This window comes from Notolabrus celidotus, chromosome 9, assembly GCF_009762535.1.
Source record: "Notolabrus celidotus isolate fNotCel1 chromosome 9, fNotCel1.pri, whole genome shotgun sequence".
Classification (NCBI taxonomy): Eukaryota; Metazoa; Chordata; class Actinopteri; order Labriformes; family Labridae; genus Notolabrus; species Notolabrus celidotus.
In genome coordinates, this window is record NC_048280.1 from 185,099 (window position 1) to 204,303 (window position 19,205).

The 19,205-nt window shown below is 43.3% G+C and overlaps 1 protein-coding gene across 1 annotated transcript; it reads right to left on the reverse strand.

Moving 5' to 3' along the window:
- Positions 1-203: 203 nt before the first annotated feature.
- Positions 204-19,190, reverse strand: LOC117818532 (centrosomal protein of 120 kDa). Its single transcript, XM_034691469.1, has 19 exons — positions 18,938-19,190; positions 15,363-15,519; positions 15,037-15,151; positions 14,808-14,952; positions 14,576-14,724; positions 14,289-14,486; positions 13,988-14,212; positions 13,670-13,865; positions 13,375-13,555; positions 12,235-12,384; positions 11,889-12,071; positions 11,702-11,798; positions 10,411-10,566; positions 10,238-10,327; positions 10,067-10,159; positions 9,594-9,755; positions 9,352-9,474; positions 9,171-9,269; positions 204-395 (listed from the first exon to the last, which is right to left on the reverse strand). The coding sequence occupies exons 1-19, from the start codon at positions 18,984-18,986 to the stop codon at positions 204-206; spliced, it is 2,760 nt and encodes a 919-aa protein (XP_034547360.1). The 5' UTR covers positions 18,987-19,190.
- Between the last annotated feature and the right edge of the window lie 15 nt (positions 19,191-19,205).

Sequence of the window (19,205 nt, forward strand, 5' to 3'; positions counted from 1 at the left end):
AATTTAACGATGCATGCTAACGTCCTGACTGAGAGGAAGTCCAAACGGACCGGGTGGAAGTCTGAGACGGTCGGGGGCTGACTCTTTTGGAAGCCTGACCACAGATTGACTTCTCCTCCCCCGTCTTCCCTCCATTACTCTCCTCCACTTTCAGAGGTCACCAGCTGTGGGAGGACGTCTCGCACAAACACTTTCATCATTGCTCACTCCCGGACGCCTTCTTCCCGGCTCACATGAAGTTTTGGGAGCCCGCTCTCCACCTGGGGGAGTTCAGGGGGAGTTTTTCTCAGACTCTCCACGAGGTTTTTCGGGGGGACGTGATGGATAAACCATGACAGGGAGCAGGGACCGGCCAGGGGGCTCACATTAGAGAAAAACGAGTTTCCCCGAAACAGCTGGAGTCGCGGGGAAATATGGAAATATGAAAGTTCTGTTTAGTGTGAAGAGCTGACAGACTGAGGTAGCTCCACACCTGAGGGAGTTCCTGCTCTGATGTAAAGAGAGTTATAGACATCGTTTCAGAGAGACTGACTGAGCGACTCCTACAGCCTCTGTTTTACAAATCCAACCCTCTCCTGACCGCTCTCATTTATCCGTCTCTACTTACAGACTCTGTTATGATGAGATAATAACTCCAGCACACAAGATAAAACCAGCTCTCTCTCCACACAGGGTTAAAAACTCTCCAGCAGTGCAGTGAGCGTTGTGTTTGGAGGGTTGGGATCAGTGTTTTCAGGCCTCTGTGTCAGGTTTTTAGAATGATAATGGAGATAAGAGCGACAGGAGGAGAATGTTTACCTGAGATAGTGAACCCTCGTCTGCTCCAAACACCACACTGCTGTAATCACTCATTACCTCCGCCGTGTTACACTCTGAGTTTAAATCTCAAAAACAACACATTACAACTCTGCCTGTTGACACTGTGGCAAAACATTAGCTTTCTTTGGCGTTCTCTATTAGCAAATAACTTGGAAGGTTGTTTTTATGAAGGCGTTTTTCGACCGGAGGAACTTTACCCCATGACCGGTGGACCCAGGGTCTAAATTTAGTTCAGGGGTAGATAATCTCCCCCCTAAAAAGCCCCTGCTAGGGGGGTAGTACTTTTCAAAGGTCCCAGGACTTTCAGAGGGTGGGGCCTGCAATGCTGAACGTGTCTGATTGGTAGATTAACCTCAGTGATTTTATTCCTCCCTCCGTCCACAATAACATCACACACATCTGTGATTCTCTTGATTTCTCTTTCTTTCATTAGTTTTTATTTGTTCTATCTTTTTTGTATGTGTGTGTACTTTTCAAAAGAAGAAGCTGTGATTCTCTTGATTTAGCAGCTTGTAACAGTAGTCTTCTCTCAGCCCACCGTGAATGCGTCTCTCCTCCCGGTGTTCCGGTTTTAAAAGTGACCCTGTAAAGTGGAGACCTTCAGCTGAACGTGTCAGTGTTTGTGGAGTTTACACAGCTGTTGAAACACAGAGGGAGTTCCTGGGAATGCAAACTAGTTTAGTTTTTATTAAGATTTCAAAATATCCTCATCAGATATTTAATGATGGTCTAAAGACGTTTATGAGGGATGCATCTGGCTGAGAGTCTCCAGTTAACAGGTTCGCTGTTTAAACCAAAACACCGGCCGATCTCTGCGATCACGGCTTTTTGAGTTCAGAAGGATTTCAAAGCCGTGTTGAAACGTCTTTGCTACTCGCGCTTATCTCCTCTCACGTGTTGATTCATTCTTTGCTTTTTCCATGTTTTGGAGCACAATTTCAAATTTGAAGAAAATGTATTTTTCTACAGGCTCCGGGTCAATTTTCTTTTTCAAATTTTTTTTTGTGAAAATTTTTATTTAATTTTTTTTTGTCAAAAATATTTCTTCAAATTATTTTTGTCAAAAAAAAAAAATTCAAATTATTTTTGTCAAAAAAAATTTTTTTAATTATTTTTGTCAAAATGTTTTTTTTCAAATTATCTTTGTCAAGAAAAAAATTTGTCAAAATTTTTTTTTCAATTTTTTTTCCAAAAACCATTCACAGGCATTGTTTTTTCCATCTGTGATGAATGGCATTCGTCTTTGTTTTACTGCCCTCTGCTGGTCTGGTGGTGTAGTGTCAAAGGATTTTAAAGGCGTGTTGAAACGTCTTTGCTGCTCGCGCTTATCTCCTCTCACGTGTTGATTCAGTGAATCCATCTGTGATGAAATATAGCACCATCTAAAACAGACCAGCTGAGTCTCTTCATGCTAACAGGCTAACTGTTGTGTTGCTCAGAATGATACCTGCCTGTCCGTCTGCTTCTATGGTGTCATCTGTGATGAATGACATTCCTCTTTGTGTTACTGCCCTCTACTGGTCTGGTGGTGTAGTGCAGTTACTTTTTTTCTCCATAAGTCACTGGCCTGATTTACACAATCTACTCCAAGACCAAAACTGTTCTAGTGCGAGGCTGTAAACACGTTAGAGTGAGCCAGCCTTTAGTGGCACCTCGAGGAACTGCATCTTGATTTTTAACACTAGAGGTCCCCGCTTGTTTTGAAGCCTCAAGTTTGAGACCTTCTCTGTAGCAATGAAAAAAAAGACTCTGCTTAATTCTGTATTTAACTTTAAACGGGACCTTAATTTAGAAATTTGAGTCCATAACGTCTCTGGAAAGTGAGGATAGAGGCTCCTTTTCATAGACTTTAATACAATCAGAATTTGAAGCCACCACTTGAGTCGCCCCCTGCTGGCCGTTAAAGAGAATGCAGCTTGAAGGCCGAACATGAGAGACCTTTACGTCAAGTTATTAAAGACAAAGTTTTAAAGTTTGTGATTTCCTCCTCTCTGTCTGTCTCAGAGGCTCTGATAATAAAAACTGTTGTTTGTAACTTAAGAGTGATACTCCATGAGATCGCCCGGACCCTCCCCGTCTGGAGCTCCAGAATATTCCAGGAATGAGTGAGCAGTGGGAACCATCAGACGTTCTCCACAGAGACCAGTAACACCGACGTTCCCCCAGACAACGAGTTCTTTCTGCCGCGTGACGGACAGTTTTACACAAACAGCTTCGTGAGAGACGACAGTTTCAGTCTGGACGGCTCCTCGGGGACCTGAAGCCCGACTCTGACAGCGTGGGTGTTTTTATCGGACTGATTAAGCAACGAGGAGACGTCTGGAACCAGGACACGTCTGAAACCAGGACACGTCTGAAACCAGGACACGTCTGAAACCAGGACACGTCTGAAACCAGGACACCATGGAGGTGAACTGAAGGGGAACACTGGAAGCTCAACATGGACTGAATCCTCTCACAGACTTCTTCACTTCTCTTACAAAGACATTTTTTAACTTACATCGTATTTTGTAAGTTTGAGAAATTGTTCCAAATTTAAAAACAACTTTTCTTTTGTTGAATTTTAACCTTAAATGTCCCGCTAACTGCAGCTCCCCCAGGTACAGGATCAGGTCCTAGACTCTGACGTGTAAAGATGACATGGACTCATCTTGTGCGCTGAGGCCTCAAGGTTTGATGGATCAATGCAAAACTCCATCACTGTGTTATAGACTCAGACTGCTATAGGCTCAGACTGCTATAGGCTCAGACTGTTATAGACTCAGACTGCTATAGGCTCAGACTGTTATAGACTCAGACTGCTATAGGCTCAGACTGCTATAGGCTCAGACTGCTATAGGCTCAGACTGTTATAGACTCAGACTGCTATAGAGTCAGACTGCTATAGACTCAGACTGCTATAGAGTCAGACTGTTATAGACTCAGACTGCTATAGACTCAGACTGCTATAGACTCAGACTGCTATAGACTCAGACTGCTTTAGGCTTAGACTGCTATAGACTCAGACTGTTATAGACTCAGACTGCAATAGACTCAGACTGCTTTAGGCTTAGACTGTTATAGACTCAGACTGTTATAGACTCAGACTGTTATAGACTCAGACTGCTATAGACTCAGACTCCTATAGACTCAGACTGCTATAGGCTTACACTGATGTAGGCTCAGACTGCTATAGGCTTACACTGATGTAGGCTCAGACGGCTATAGGCTCAGACTGCTATAGACTCAGACTGCTATAGACTCAGACTGTTATAGACTCAGACTGCTATAGACTCAGACTGCTATAGGCTCAGACTGCTATAGACTCAGACTGCTATAGACTCAGACTGTTATAGACTCAGACTGCTATAGGCTCAGACTGCTATAGACTCAGACTGCTATAGGCTCAGACTGCTATAGCTCAGACTGCTATAGGCTTAGACTGACACACTGGGATCCTGTCTTTCCCTCTCTCTCCTCTCTCTGCCTGTCTCTCACTTTAACTCTTCCTGTCCCATTAAAGTTACTAACCATAGACCTTTCTGGAGTCCCTGAGCTCCCTTGTCTCGTAGGTTCCTCTGGATCTCTGCTGTAGATTCCTTTTTGGGGTCTGTTATTCATCCTTTCTTTCATTCCCTTTTCTTTCCTTTGTCCTTTCTTTACTTTTTTTTTAAATCCTCCTTTCTTTTATTCCTTTCTTTCTTTTTCTTTTATTCCTTTTTCCTTTAATTCCTTTCTCTTTCGTTTTTTTCTTTCTTTCATTTATTCCTTTTTCTTTGCTTTCTTTCTTTTTCCTTTCTTTCTTTTATTCCTGCCTTCTTTCCTTCTCTCTTTTATTCCTCCCTTCTTTCTTTCTTTTTCTCTTTCTCTCTTTCTTCTTTCCATGTTTCTTCATCCTTTATGTCTTCTTTTCTTACCCCGTCCTTTCCTTCTGTCCTTCCTTCACCATTTCTTCTCCTCTTTTTCTTTCTTCTGGTCTCCCTCTCTTCTCTCTTTTCTTAGACCTGGTTCTCGAGTCCCTGAGCTCCCTTGTCTCGTAGGTTCCTCTGGATCTCTGCTGCTGTGGACGTGGTCCAGACTCCAGCTGCTACAACTACTACTATCCGTCTCTCCACTATCATCTCTCTCTCTCTTCATCTCCCTCTATCCCTCTCTCCAACACGGTCTCAGCAGATGTGTGTCTAACATGAGTCTGGTCCTGCTGGAGGTTTCTGCCTGTTAAAGGTAACTTGCTAAATGCTGCACATGTTTCATGTGTTCAGTGTTTTTACTTCATATTCCTGTTGGTTTTCTTTCCCTGTATTTTTTAAGTGTGTGTATTTTGATGAAGTGTGTTTAAGAATTAGAGTTTGGTCACTTGTAAACATCTGTTGCTCTTGATTCCTCCTGATTGATGATAGAGGAGATAAATGTGCAGCTTATGACACCTGTACAGGAGACATTTAAGGATCTCTGCTTTGGTAAACTTCAGCTCATGACTGGTGTTATTGTTGGACTTACAGACATAAATATGTCCTGAGTTATTTCCCTCCTTCTTTACAACCTGTTGAAATCACAAAGTTAAGTTCCAGAGCCACATTTAGCCGCCCGGCTTTAAAAACAGCAGATTCAGCTCCTCACTCTGGACTTTAATCTCTCTGTCTCAATATTTTGTCTTTGAAAGGAGCAGCTTACGCTCCTTGTCCCAATATTATGAGTAGAAAAGAGCGAGGCCGGCTCTCTGATGTGGACATCCATTCTCGCTCTGCCTCCACCTCCCGGGATGAAAAGCACATTATTCCTCAGACAAGAATTTTTATGATCCGACTCGAGCTAAACAGCACGCCGAGCGAGGCGCTGAGAGGAGAGAATAAAGAGGCGAGGAGAGGCCGAGAGAAACCAAACAAGCGCCGACTTTAAAACCCGCAGAGCGCCGAGACGGACGCTCGTGTAAACACTCGCCTGACGTTTCATAAAAAAGCGAGAGTGAGACGTCGGAGCAGTTAGCGCCTGGCTAGCTCGTTGCTCAACACAATCCAGGGGATGATTAATAGGCGGGGGGCGACACTCGCAGACAAACCCCCTCAGAGCGAATAAATCACAGCTGTTTTCTTTACAATGATGGGGCACTAAGAGAGACGGAGAGAGGGAAGAGGAGAGGAGGAGAGAGACTGAAAACAATCAACAAAGGACAAGACGGAGGAAAGAAGAGGTAGGAAGAGAGGAAAGGAGGTGAGGAAGGAATTAAAAGTGAGAAAGAGGAAGGAAGGAAAGAGAGAGAGCTTGGAAAAGACAGGAGTAAAATCAGGGACAAACAAATGGAGAGATGTCAAACAAGAGTCTAGGAAGAAAAAGGAGAGATGTGAGAAGTGAGTGAACGAGGAGACAAGGGAGGAATAAAGGAGAGGAAAATGGACAGAGCAAAAACTAAGGGAAGAAGAAGAAGAGAGGAAAGGAGATGAGGAAGGACTTAAAAGTGAGAAAGAGGAAGAAAGGAAAGAGAGAGCCTGGAAAAGACAGGAGTGAAAAAGAGAACAGGCAAAATCAGTGACAAACAGACGGAGAGATGTCAAACAAGAATCTAGGAAGAAAAAGGAGAGATGTGAGAAGTGAGTGAACGAGGAGACAAGGAAGGAATGAAGGAGAGGAAAATGGACAGAGCAAAAACTAAGGGAAGAAGAAGAAGAGAGGAAAGGAGATGAGGAAGGACTTAAAAGTGAGAAAGAGGAAGGAAGGAAAGAGAGAGCGTGGAAAAGACAGGAGTAAAATCAGGGACAAACAGATGGAGAGATGTCAAACAAGAATCTAGGAAGAAAAAGGAGAGATGTGAGAAGTGAGTGAACAAGGAGACAAGGGAGGAATAAAGAAGAGGAAAAAGGACAGAGCAAAAACTAAGGGAAGAAGAAGGAGAGAGGAAAGGAGGTGAGGAAGGACTTAAAAGTGAGAAAGAGGAAGGAAGGAAAGAGAGAGAGAGAGCGTGGAAAAGACAGGAGTGAAACAGAGAACGGGCAAAATCAGGGACAAAGACAGATAGATGTCAAACAAGAATCTAGGAAGAAAAGGAGAGATGTGAGGGAGGAATAAAGGAGAGGAAAATGGACAGAGCAAAAACTAAGGGAAGAAGAAGAAGAGAGGAAAGGAGATGAGGAAGGACTTAAAAGTGAGAAAGAGGAAGGAAGGAAAGAGAGAGAGCGTGGAAAAGACAGGAGTGAAAAAGAGAACAGGCAAAATCAGTGACAAACAGACGGAGAGATGTCAAACAAGAATCTAGGAAGAAAAAGGAGAGATGTGAGAAGTGAGTGAACGAGGAGACAGAAGGAATGAAGGAGAGGAAAATGGACAGAGCAAAAACTAAGGGAAGAAGAAGAAGAGAGGAAAGGAGATGAGGAAGGACTTAAAAGTGAGAAAGAGGAAGGAAGGAAAGAGAGAGCGTGGAAAAGACAGGAGTAAAATCAGGGACAAACAGATGGAGAGATGTCAAACAAGAATCTAGGAAGAAAAAGGAGAGATGTAAGAAGTGAGTGAACAAGGAGACAAGGGAGGAATAAAGAAGAGGAAAAAGGACAGAACAAAAACTAAGGGAAGAAGAAGGAGAGAGGAAAGGAGGTGAGGAAGGACTTAAAAGTGAGAAAGAGGAAGGAAGGAAAGAGAGAGAGAGAGCGTGGAAAAGACAGGAGTGAAACAGAGAACGGGCAAAATCAGGGACAAAGACAGATAGATGTCAAACAAGAATCTAGGAAGAAAAGGAGAGATGTGAGGAGTGAGTGAACAAGGAGACAAGGGAGGAATGAAGGAGAGGAAAAAATAAGGGAAGAAGAAGAAGAGAGGAAGAACGTGTGTCGTGTTCTCCAGCTGCTTAACGTCAGTAACAGTTATTACTTTATGAGATACGCTCATGGTGTGTGTTTACATTAGCTTTGTGTGTGTGTGTGTGTGTGTGTGTGTGTGCATGTGTGTGTGTGTGTGATAAATATTTGGCTCTGATGTTAAAACACTTCTCTCCCTCCGCTGATCTTTTTCTGTTCTTTTGTTTTCTTGAAAACTTTTGAGTTTAATTCAGTAAATTTCAAATTTTTCTTTAGTTTTTATGATTTAATGTTTAAAATAATTTGAGAATTGTTTATTTTAAAATCTTAGTTTTGTGAAGGGAACAGAGGAGCCTCTGAAACTTATCAGTGATCGCTTTAAATCTCTTCTTAAAATAAACTTTCATCACAAAGCCTTTCCTGATTTTACACAAACGTATTTTCTTCTTGAGTTTAACCATTTAAAATTTGTTTTAAAGAATTAAATTCCTTTAAAGCTCTTTTAAAGAAATGTTGTGTTTTTTAAAAAAAGTTTTATTTCTTGATCTTCCCTTAATGTGATTTTATGACCTGCCTGTTTTTTTTTGCTGCCCATGTAAATCACTTTGTAACTTGTTTTTTGAAAAGTGCTCTATAAAATGTTAATATAATTTTTATCATAAAAACTTTTATTATCTGTATTGTGATCGTTGTTATTAGTAATATTATTATTACTACATTAGTATTGCTATAAACACTATTATGTTATTATTGTTGTAATAAATATTATTATTAATATGTGTTTTATTATCATTGTTGTTATTACCATCATTACCACAGTTATTGTTATTTGAAGTGTATTATTTGAATCATTATTATTACTATTAATATTATTGTTATAATATTATTATGGTTTTTATTATTACTATCACAAGTACTATTATTATTATTGTAATTATTATTATTACTTTTATAATTATAACTCTGTTATTTTGATTTATTTGTTTATTTTGCTTGTTTTCTTTGTGATCTGATTTTAAGGTTAACACATGATTTTAAGTAAATCTGTGATTTTTATTTTTTGTTATTATGTGATTTTAATATACTCAAGTGTGATCATTTTCTTGAAAATATCAGATTTTTTGTTGGAAAAATCTTTTTATATTTTTTAAAATTGTGTTTTATATTTTTAATATACATTTTCCAATTTCTTCTTCTTGATAGTTGATTTTTTTAATTGTATGTTATGTTTTTATGTTAGCTTTACACTTCAAGTTGTGTTCACTCCCTTTTATTTAACATTTTAATGAATTTAATTTGAATCATAATAAATTCAAAGGTTTCAGCTTTTCAAATATTTCATATTTTAAGGACTTTTTTGTTCTCTGTGAGTCAAAGCTGAATCTTTTTTGAGCCTTTCGACTTTAAATAAAAACATGTTTTATTTATTATCTATTTTTATTATATGATAAATTAAAGGAGAAATATTTATGAACTATTTGTGATAATAAAAAAATACTGATCATGATGTTAAATCATTTGATTATAATGAGGGACGATCAGATCTTTGGGAGAGGTGTTGAAAAAGAGAGCGTGTAAACTCTGTACCTGTTTGAACCTGGCGAGCTCCTTCAGGGCGCGTCCCCACTGCTGCTTGTAGTGCAGCTTGGACTTTGTGGTGGACTCCAGCTTCCTCTCCAGCTCCACCTGAACCATCAGAAGTCTAAGGTTAAGCTGGAGTAAGAGGTGACTTGTTACCATGGTGATGAAACAGGTTCACCTAGGTTACCTTCTCCAAGGTGAGCAGGTTGACCTCCGACTGCAGTCTGAACTCAGGCCGGACGTTCTGCTGTTCTCTGTAGAGCTGGAACTCTTTCTCCAGCTGCTTGTAACGACTCTCCCCGTCTGCAATCTGAGACACACACACACACACACACACGCACACACACACACACACACACTTCAGAGTTAAATAAGAGTTATATTATAAACGTATAGAGACAAAAGTCCTCTCTCTCTCTCTGCGTCTACCTGCTGCAGCAGCCGGCCTCTCTCCTCCTCCATCAGTCTGGCTTTGTCTCTCTCCAGCGCCACCCGGTGGTCACAGTCCTGCTGCAGCCTCCTGCTGCTCTCCTGCAGCTCTCTCTGGGTCAGATCGTGTTCGGCTCTCAGCTCTCTCTGCAGCCGCTGCGTCTGAACACAAACCAGAGACACAAGGATTCAAACACTCGACTGAAGCTTATATTCTCTTCTCTCGTTACTCTCAATAAAAGGAGGAAAGTGTGTTTTTTTTTGTGTGTTTTTAGTTGTTCTGAAAGTTTCTCTTCTGCGTTTTTTCACAGCAGTGTTTAAATGTGCGTCAAAAAGCCCCCAAACTTAACAACCAAACTCCAAAGATGTGTTTTAAACCTAAAAGTTGGATTCACTCATTCAAGCTGACGCCCAACATTTAAACCCTCCGGCGGCGTCATTAATAAACTCTCAGTGAAGCGTTTGAGTCTGACCTCCAGCTCGGCCTCCGCCAGCTGCTTCTCCCTCTTCTCCAGATCACACAGAGTCTTCTGAAGCTGCTCCTCCAACACGTTGTACTCCACCTCCTGCGACAGAGAAGAGGAGAAATAATGAGCTCCTTAAATTCACAGTTTCTCCTGAGTGTGTGTGAACAAACTCTCCACCTTCTTCTTCACCACGGCTTCCCTCTCTCGGTCTCTCCTCCTCCACTCCTCCGCCAGAGCCTGCATGTGGCTCAGCTCCTTCTTCCTCATCTGAAACACAAACATTAATAAATACAAAGACTGAAACTTTATCCATACCTGAAGCTGTTCCTGTGTTTCTGTCCTGGGCTCACCTGATGATCGAAGAGGTCCTCCTGCTCCTCCTTCCACAGCTCCAGCTCCAGGGCCGTGCGGTACTCCAGGGTGTCTCTGGGGGCCGATGGAGCCGCGGGGTTCAGGGTGGGACCAGCGGGGTGAGAGGGCGGCTGTGCGGGGACTACAGGTTCATTCTGGAGACAGAAGATATCCACGTTATGAACGGGAGGGAAAGGTAGGGTTGTGATCAAGACCACATTAACTGAGACCGAGACCAAGACATTTAGGGATCTAGACCGAGTCAAGACCAAGACATTTAGGGATCTAGACCGGGACAGGACAAAGACATTTAGGATTCTAGACCGAGTCAAGACCAAGACATTTAGGGATCAAGACCAAGACATTTAGGATTCTAGACCAAGACATTTAGGATTCTAGACCGAGTCAAGACCAAGACATTTAGGGATCTAGATCAAGTCAAGACCAAGACATTTAGGGATCAAGACCAAGTCAAGACCAAGACATTTAGGGATCTAGATCAAGTCAAGACCAAGACATTTAGGGATCTAGATCAAGTCAAGACCAAGACATTTAGGAATCAAGACCAAGTCAAGACCAAGACATTTAGGGATCTAGATCAAGTCACGACCAAGACATTTAGGGATCAAGACCAAGTCAAGACCAAGACATTTAGGGATCTAGATCAAGTCAAGACCAAGACATTTAGGGATCTAGACCAAGTCAAGACCAAGACATTTAGGGATCAAGACCAAGTCAAGACCAAGACATTTAGGGATCTAGACCAAGTCAAGACCAAGACATTTAGGGATCAAGACCAAGTCAAGACCAAGACATTTAGGGATCAAGACCAAGTCAAGACCAAGACATTTAGGGATCAAGACCAAGACATTTAGGATTCTAGACCGAGTCAAGACCAAGACATTTAGGGATCTAGACCAAGTCAAGACCAAGACATTTAGGGATCTAGACTGATTCAAGACCAAGACATTTAGGGATCTAGACCAAGTCAAGACCAAGATATTTAGGGATCTAAACCAAGTCAAGACCAAGACATTTAGGGATCAAGACCGAGTCAAGACCAAGACATTAAGGATTCTAGACCGAGTCAAGACCAAGACATTAAGGGATCTAGACCGAGTCAAGACCAAGACATTAAGGATTCCAGACTGATTCAAGACCAAACATTTAGGGATCAAGACAGAGTCAAGACCAAGACATTTAGGGATCTAGACCGAGTCAAGACCAAGACATTAAGGATTCTAGACAGAGTCAAGACCAAGACATTTAGGGATGGAGCTCGTCTCTCACCTGTGAAGACTCGGAGACGACGACCTCTCTGGCTTTGATCCGCCCCAGGTCCTCCAGAGTCGCCTCGTAGCTCAGCTCGGCCACCTTCTCCCCCGAGCTGCAGGATGAAAACACACGTCAGTGAATAAAACGATCAATCACATCAGATCAGATCAGGTGAGTTTGAGAGTCCGTGTTGTTTCCTCACCCCTGAGCTCGGACCACGGCGACCCGGTCCTGGTGGGTCTGCCTCCAGCCCTCCTCTCCTGAGGACGCGAGGAGTCGGCTCCTCTCAGCGCTCAGCAGGTGAGACAGCTGGATGGAGGCTCGTCCGATCAGCTGGTCTCTGCTGGTGGCGTCTCTGTGCCACGCCTCCACCAGGAGAGGAACTCTACAACACACACACACACACACACACACATTAACACAGGCTCATGGACTCAGAACACACAGTCCTGTTGCACCCTCTGCTGGACACAAATGGTTTTACAGACAGATTGTTTAAGGCTGTCTCTAAAGTGTGTTCGTGTGTGTGTGTGTGTGTGTGTGTGTACCTGAGGAAGGTGTCCTGTAGCTGTTGAGGCAGAGCGGCGAAGTCGAAGGCGCAGTACGACTGAGGCAGAGACACCTCGGCGTTCCTCTGCAGCTCCACGGGAGGGTTGGTCATGATGGGAGCCGCGCTGCCGAAGAACGGATACGAATATCTGCAACACGAGAAACACACCAAAACATCAGACAGGAACAAACTCAGACTCCTCCAGCACCTCTCCCTCCTGACACAGGTCTGGAGGGAGAGGTGGAGGTGCACCTCTGCAGGAAGCTCAACACTCCTGAGGAGATCTTCAGCACCTCACTGAGGCCAGAGAGGAGGCAGCCCATGAAAGGAAGAAGCTGAAGTACGCTGAGCTGGATGAGGGTCCCAGGAAAAGCGGTGGGAATATGGAGGTCTACTTTGTGGACGTGGATTCGTCCGAGACCTACTGCTGTGGCTGCTAAAACCTGAGCTGATCTGAAAGACCAGAGTTATCTGAGGAGGGAGAGATGGTGAGGATGGTGAGGGGAGTGAAAGACTCCTGATGAAGTGAGCTGCAGGGAGAGTCAGGGAGAAGTCCCCCGTTCACTGCCCCGCCACCACGGGACGTTCTAGATCACCGGGCGAAACGCTTATGAGGACTGGAGGAGGTGCAGCAGGCTGAGAGCTCACATACCTGTTTAGATAATTCCCTTTGTGCTTTTGTCATTCTGATTCAAATTAAACTCTTCATGCAAACTCAACATTTTCTGTAACACGTCCGGATTAAATCTTTCAGAAGTCTGACTGAATAAAGTGTTTGCTTCCTCACAAAGCTTTTATTTTGAAGGAGTGTTCCAAAGGAGTCTTTTGAAGGAGTGTGCATGCAGCTCCTGCCACCTTGTGGTCATTGTTGGTTACTACATTCACACGCATCTCTGGACACTCAAGTTTACCACCCTTTAAAGTGATCCAGACTAAACAGGATGATAAAAACACTTTGTTTTACAGCTTTATGGTTCATTTTGCACATTTTATCTTGATGCATGACTTTTTTTTGTCCCAGCCTGCATTTCTTTGGTTCAAGGCTGCTGTAACTTTTGTAAATTCAAGAATATATGCTCTGTTATTTCTTCCTGTTATGCATGAAACACTCCTCTGACTAAGTGAAGGTGAAGTTTACCTGAGAGTAGCACTGATGGGATGCGTCAGGCTGAGGTTCCCGAGGCTGCGGAGGTCCAGGGAGAAGCAGTAGTGATGGGCGGAGGAGGGGATGGACACTTTGGGAGCAGAGACGCTGACGGATGAAGCTCCGCCTTCTGCCGCGGCTTCACTCTGCTGCACGGGAACCTCCAGATCTGCAGCTGCACACACACACACGGACATATAATACACTTTAACTCCTCTTCATCAGTATGAGTCTGACTTTAACTCGTGTGTGTGTGTGTGTGTTTAAAGTTCTGTGTTTTCAGCCTCACCTGCGAGTCCTGCCCGCTCTGCGCCGCGTTGAAGCTCCTCCAGCAGACTCTCTGCTTCACTTTCTGTGTGAGAGGACGGAGGAGGAAGAGGAGCAGGAGGGGGAGGAGGAGAAGGTTCTCTGACTGGAGAGGAGCTCTGTTCAGCTGGAGGAGGAGGGTTGGTCTGGACTGCATGTTTGGCTTTACTCTGTAAAGACTGGAGGAAGGACAGAGTGAATCACAAACACACCCAGACCTTCGTGCATCAAGTCCGAGCACGTTAACGTCCGTCCTCATGCAGCAGTCTAAGTTTCAGTGAGTGGTAATAGGAGCGTGTACCTGAGCTTTGACCTCCTCCCTCCTCAGAGTCACAGCGACGCCGACCGTCGGCTGCAGCTCAGCAGGCAGAGCCGGGAGAGTCTGCTTGATCCGTTTAGGAGGTGTGAGGATAAACGCTCCCTCCACCGTCGCCGCCTTGTTCTCCAGATCGACAGAAACACCCGACAGAGCGGAGAGGGAGACGTCGGTGCTTCCCAGAGAGTGATTCCCACAGCACAGGTGGATCTGAGGAGGAGGAGGAGGCACAGGGTCAGACCATGATGACACAAACAGAAGAGAGACGTGTGCAGCAGACTCTCACCTCTAAACCGGGCTGCTGAGACAGGAAGGTCTGCAGGATCTGTTTGCTGCTGCGGATGCGCACAGAGGCGCGCTCAGGCTCAAAGTCAGGGCTCAGCAGGTTGCTGAAAGGCTCGCTGGTGATGTCGTTCCCGAGTAAGGAGTAGTAGAAGAAGAACTCTGAGCCCTCTGATGACAGTTTCATCGTGCTGGGGATCAACTGAGGGACAGGAAGGTCGGATTGTCATTGAAGGGAAGATATCTGTTTTTATTTCACACCTTCAAACCTCTGAATGTGGCGCCACGTACCTGCTCTAGTTTCGTAGCGAAGGCCACGGTGACGGAGAGGACGAACATGTCGGTGCACAGATCTGCGGGCCCGACCTGATGGTGACCCTGGTCTGGGATCAGTGTGGCCTCCAGCTGCTCTGGGAGGAGCTCAGCCACTGAAGGAGAGCCTGCAGCAGGAGAGGACTCAGAGTGAGATTTTTAAAGTTTCAGCGCATCAACATCCTGAAAGGAAAGTAAAGCAGGAGCTGACCATGTCGGGGCGGGGCTTTCTTTGCTTTGAACCTATCAGGAGACGGTTCAGAGGCCTTAGTGTCGTTCTCCAGCTGCATGCTGAGCAGCAGCGCTGGTCTCTGTTTGGTGTATTTACTGCTGAGCAGAGGAAACCAGCGAGGCTCCTGAAACACCGAGACAGAGCGTGAGTATCTCTGAACACTGATCTCATGGAGACACGAGGAGGAGGAGGAGGAGGAGGAGTTTACCTGTCTGACCTCCTGCACAGATCGCAGGTCGAGGACGATGTAGCCGATGTTCTCTCTCTTCTTGCTCACAGAGTCGACCGTGAAACACTGAAGCTTGATGGGAGTTCTCTGCAGCCTGAGAGGAGAGCGGCAGCATCAGAGACAAGACAGAAGAAAGTGAGAGTAAATCTTTAAAACCTTCTAAATCCATCTTCTAACTAAATCAAACACTGATGAATGATCCGTCTGCGTCTCTTTTGGGATCATTTTTTATTCATGAAGCGTCTAAAAACATCAGTTTGTGACAGAAAGTCCTCCTGAGAGCATTCAGACTCTCACAGACCGACCTGTGTTGGTGCAGCGTCCGGCGGTCCAGCTCCCACGCCAGCTCGGTGCTGAACTGCGGCTGCTCTCGGTGCTCCACCGGGTCCGTGGCTAAATGCTCGCCATCGAAGCTCGCCTGCACCACCAGACTGAGGCGGGGGATCTTTGGGAAGTGACGACCTGTGGACGGAAAATGGATCAGCTTTATATGTTTGCAGAGAAGTTTAGGAAGTCATTCTTCACAGTGTCAGGAGGATAAATGATCAGGTTTGACTCCCACAGTAAGTTAGAAACAGATCTGCAGGTCGTCTTCAGAACTGTGACTACTTTTTTTAAACTACAGGTAAATTTAAAGTCATGTTTTAATGGAGGCATGTGGGTAAAATCACCTGAAATGCCAGAGTGTATATTTGCTCATCTGTATTTGACACTCGGGGGAAAAGCTCAGATTCACCGCTGACTGAGAGCAAGAAAGAACATTTCTTCACCTGAAGAATGGGGAGCAGGTGAGCTCCAGATGCTTCTTGTTGTTCCCTCTTTACTGAGGTTGTTTTGAGGTGTAGTTCTAACCCCATCTGAACCCTGAAGGTTGTTTTGAAGTTTTAGTTTCAGTTTCAGTTTCGTGCAACTTTATTTTAGTTGTAAAAAATACAACAACAAAGAAAGAGGTTTTGCAGGGATTGAGAAAATCTGGGCTGAAAGTGTTCACGCATTCACAAAACAACCTTTAATATAATATAAAAGTGTCTTAAGATGTTAAGAAATGTAACAGTCTGTAGGGAGAAATGTCTGTCCTTACCCCGCCCAACAACAACAAGCTTCATTTGTGAAAACAGAAAAATCTAATCATCAGAAAACAGAAAATAATGATATAAACTTTTACCATAGAGCCTTTCCTGAGTTTATCTGAATTTTATTTGATTTGTAGTTTTAAGAAATACAACTTAAAATATTGAATTCCTTTAGAGTTCTTTTCTTGGAATTTTATATCTTTCAAAATATGTTTTATTTATTTATCCTGACGTGTGTGATATTACGAATAAAACACTTGATTTTTGAAAAGTGCTTTACAAATAAAATTATTATCATTATGGGATGATACATCTGAAGGTGTTTATTCAGATTAAAATAACAATAAAAATAATATTTAAAAAGAATTATTGCAAACATATTTAGGGACTACGGTTTAACTCGTGTGCATGCAAAAAAAAATCAAATAAACCATAAATAAATAAATAAAATAATAAAGGGAGATTCTGCTGCTTTTTAAAGATCTGAATCTTCACATAAGACCAGTTCCAGATCAAACTCCAGTACATCTGCACCACTGAGAACATCATCATCTCTCCAGTGTTAGCTTCTCTACACTGGCTCCCCCATAAAATGTAGAATAGAATTTAAAATCCTTCTTTTAACCTACAAAGCTCTTAAAAATCAGACACATAGTGCCCAAATCCCCCCTCTAGACCACTACGCTCCCAACATGCAGGCCTGCTCATCGTACCTAAAGTCTCTAAAAGTAGTATGGGAGGTAGAGCCTTCAGTTATCAGGCCCCTCTCCTTTGGAATCATCTACCAGTCAGGGTCCGGGAGGCAGACACCCTCTCCACTTTTAAGAGTAGGCTTCAAACTTTCCTTTTTGATAAAGCTTATAGTTAGAGCTGGATCAGGCTTGGACCAGGTCTTAGTTATGCTGCTATAGGCCTAGACTGCCGGGGGAACTGGCACACTGACACACTGGGATCCTAGCTCACCCTCTTCCCCCCAACCCCTTCATCACTTACTTTAACTCTGCCTGTCCCATTAAAGTTACTAACCATAGACCTTTCTGGAGTCCCTGAGCTCCATTGTCTCGTAGATTCCTCTGAGCTGCCATAGACGTCCTCCTGCTGTGGACGATCTGGACTCCAGCTGATACGGACGTGCTGGACTCCAGCGGCAACAGCTTCTACGACTCGTCTCATCACTATCACCCTCTCTCTCTTACTCCCCTCTATCTGTCTTTCCAGACCCAACTCGGTCGAGGCATGATGGCTGTCTAACATGAGTCTGGTCCTGCTCGAGGTTTCTGCCTGTTAAAGGAAGTTTTTCCTCTCCACTGTAACTAGCTAAATACTGCGATGTGCAATGCTCATGGTGGATTAAGGTGGGGTCAGACTGAGTCTGATCCTGTCTTGGTGTTGGGTCTCTGTTCATAATTTGACATAGAGTGGTCTAGACCTCCTATGTTTGTGAAAGAGTCTTGAAATAACGTTTGTTGTGATTTGGCGCGATACAAATAAAGATTGATTGATTGATGATGGTGTAGACTCCTAAATGTGACAATAGATGAAGAGACATGGGGGGAGCTCTGAAGCTGCCCTCCAGGATTTCAATATGCAACAGATATAGAGAATTGCAATACAATATATTACATAATGTTTATATCTCTCCATATATTCACAGTAAGTTTACAGTGCAAAACAAATACTGGAGCTAGAATACCCGGTCTCTGGGAGTGTGAAGAGATTCAGTTATTCTGGAGGGCAGTATGTGGAGAAATGAGTACGGTGATTGGGCAAAATCTGCCTCCTACTCCACTTTGGGGCCTACTTGGAAGTGTACCAGACTCTTTGAGGACACAGAACGAAATAATTCAATTTCTTTTAATGTTGGCAAGGAAGGCTATAATGACAAAGTGGGTGGGAGATGAATCTCCATCTATTATATTGTGGAAGTCTCTCTGATATCTGATGTTGTCACTTTGGAGAAGTTGAGATACTGTATTGGAGGAAGAGTTCATCTTTTTAAAAGAGCGTGGGAGAAACCTCTGAATCTTCTAAATATTAAGTGTAATTTATAATGAAGACACTTGTCTATTATAACTGTACTATGCTGGACTGATGAATGCTGGATGTAACTATTAGACCAACTATGCAAAAAGTATGTTAAGATGTCCTGAGTTATTGTTTTTATGTGAAAATCAATAAAAAGAATGCTTAAAAAAAAAAGTCCAGTACATGATGACCTGTTCTAATCTGGACTCCACAACCCTAGAAAAACCTGAGACTGATTAATCAAACATTTAGATGTGTTTGCCTTTTTTAAGAGTGAAAATTGGAATAAAAATAATTTTAACTTCATTTTTTTTTTTTAATAAAGATGACACTGGACTAGATAGGGGTTCAAAAATACTTCACTTTGACTTATAAAAATCTGGACTAGATGGTCAGAGACTCTTAAGGACACATTTTATAGATTTAAAAAACATTATTAAATCTGAAAACTTCATAAAGGAGAATATTTAACTATTAAAACACCAAACAACCAAACTTAGTGTACTTTAAACCTGTAGGAGCATCTCTCTGTGTTAAATTAAGTGTGTTAAACATGTCATTAATGACAGAGACAGATCTAATGTGTACCTGTGACAGGAGTGACAGGTAACCGTTAGCTCCTCAGAGCAGCAGGTTCATCTCTAACTGCTTCTGTATGAGTAAAAACAACACATACTCTCTCTCTCTGTGATATCTAATGTGTTGTCTCTATCTTTAGAAGCCATCTTTGTTCAGTTAATCAGGTTTTAATGAGGGTTTAATCCTCCTCTCAGACCTCTTACCTTCGAGGATGGAGACTACTATGAGGAGTTGATCCGTCTTTGAAGTCATGTCGTCATCAGTAACAGCTCCAAAGTGAATATTTTAAACTCTTGAATTAAATATTAAACTCTCCGCCTCTCCTTCAGTCCTTCAGGAACATGTCTGAGGAGGTGAACTCAGTCTAAAGGAGGTTTTGTTGACCTGGTCGCTGTCTGTCCGTTAAAGCCGCTTTGTTGTCAAGCTTTGGCGCCACCCATTTCGTTTCAAACCCGGAAGTGACGACAGAGA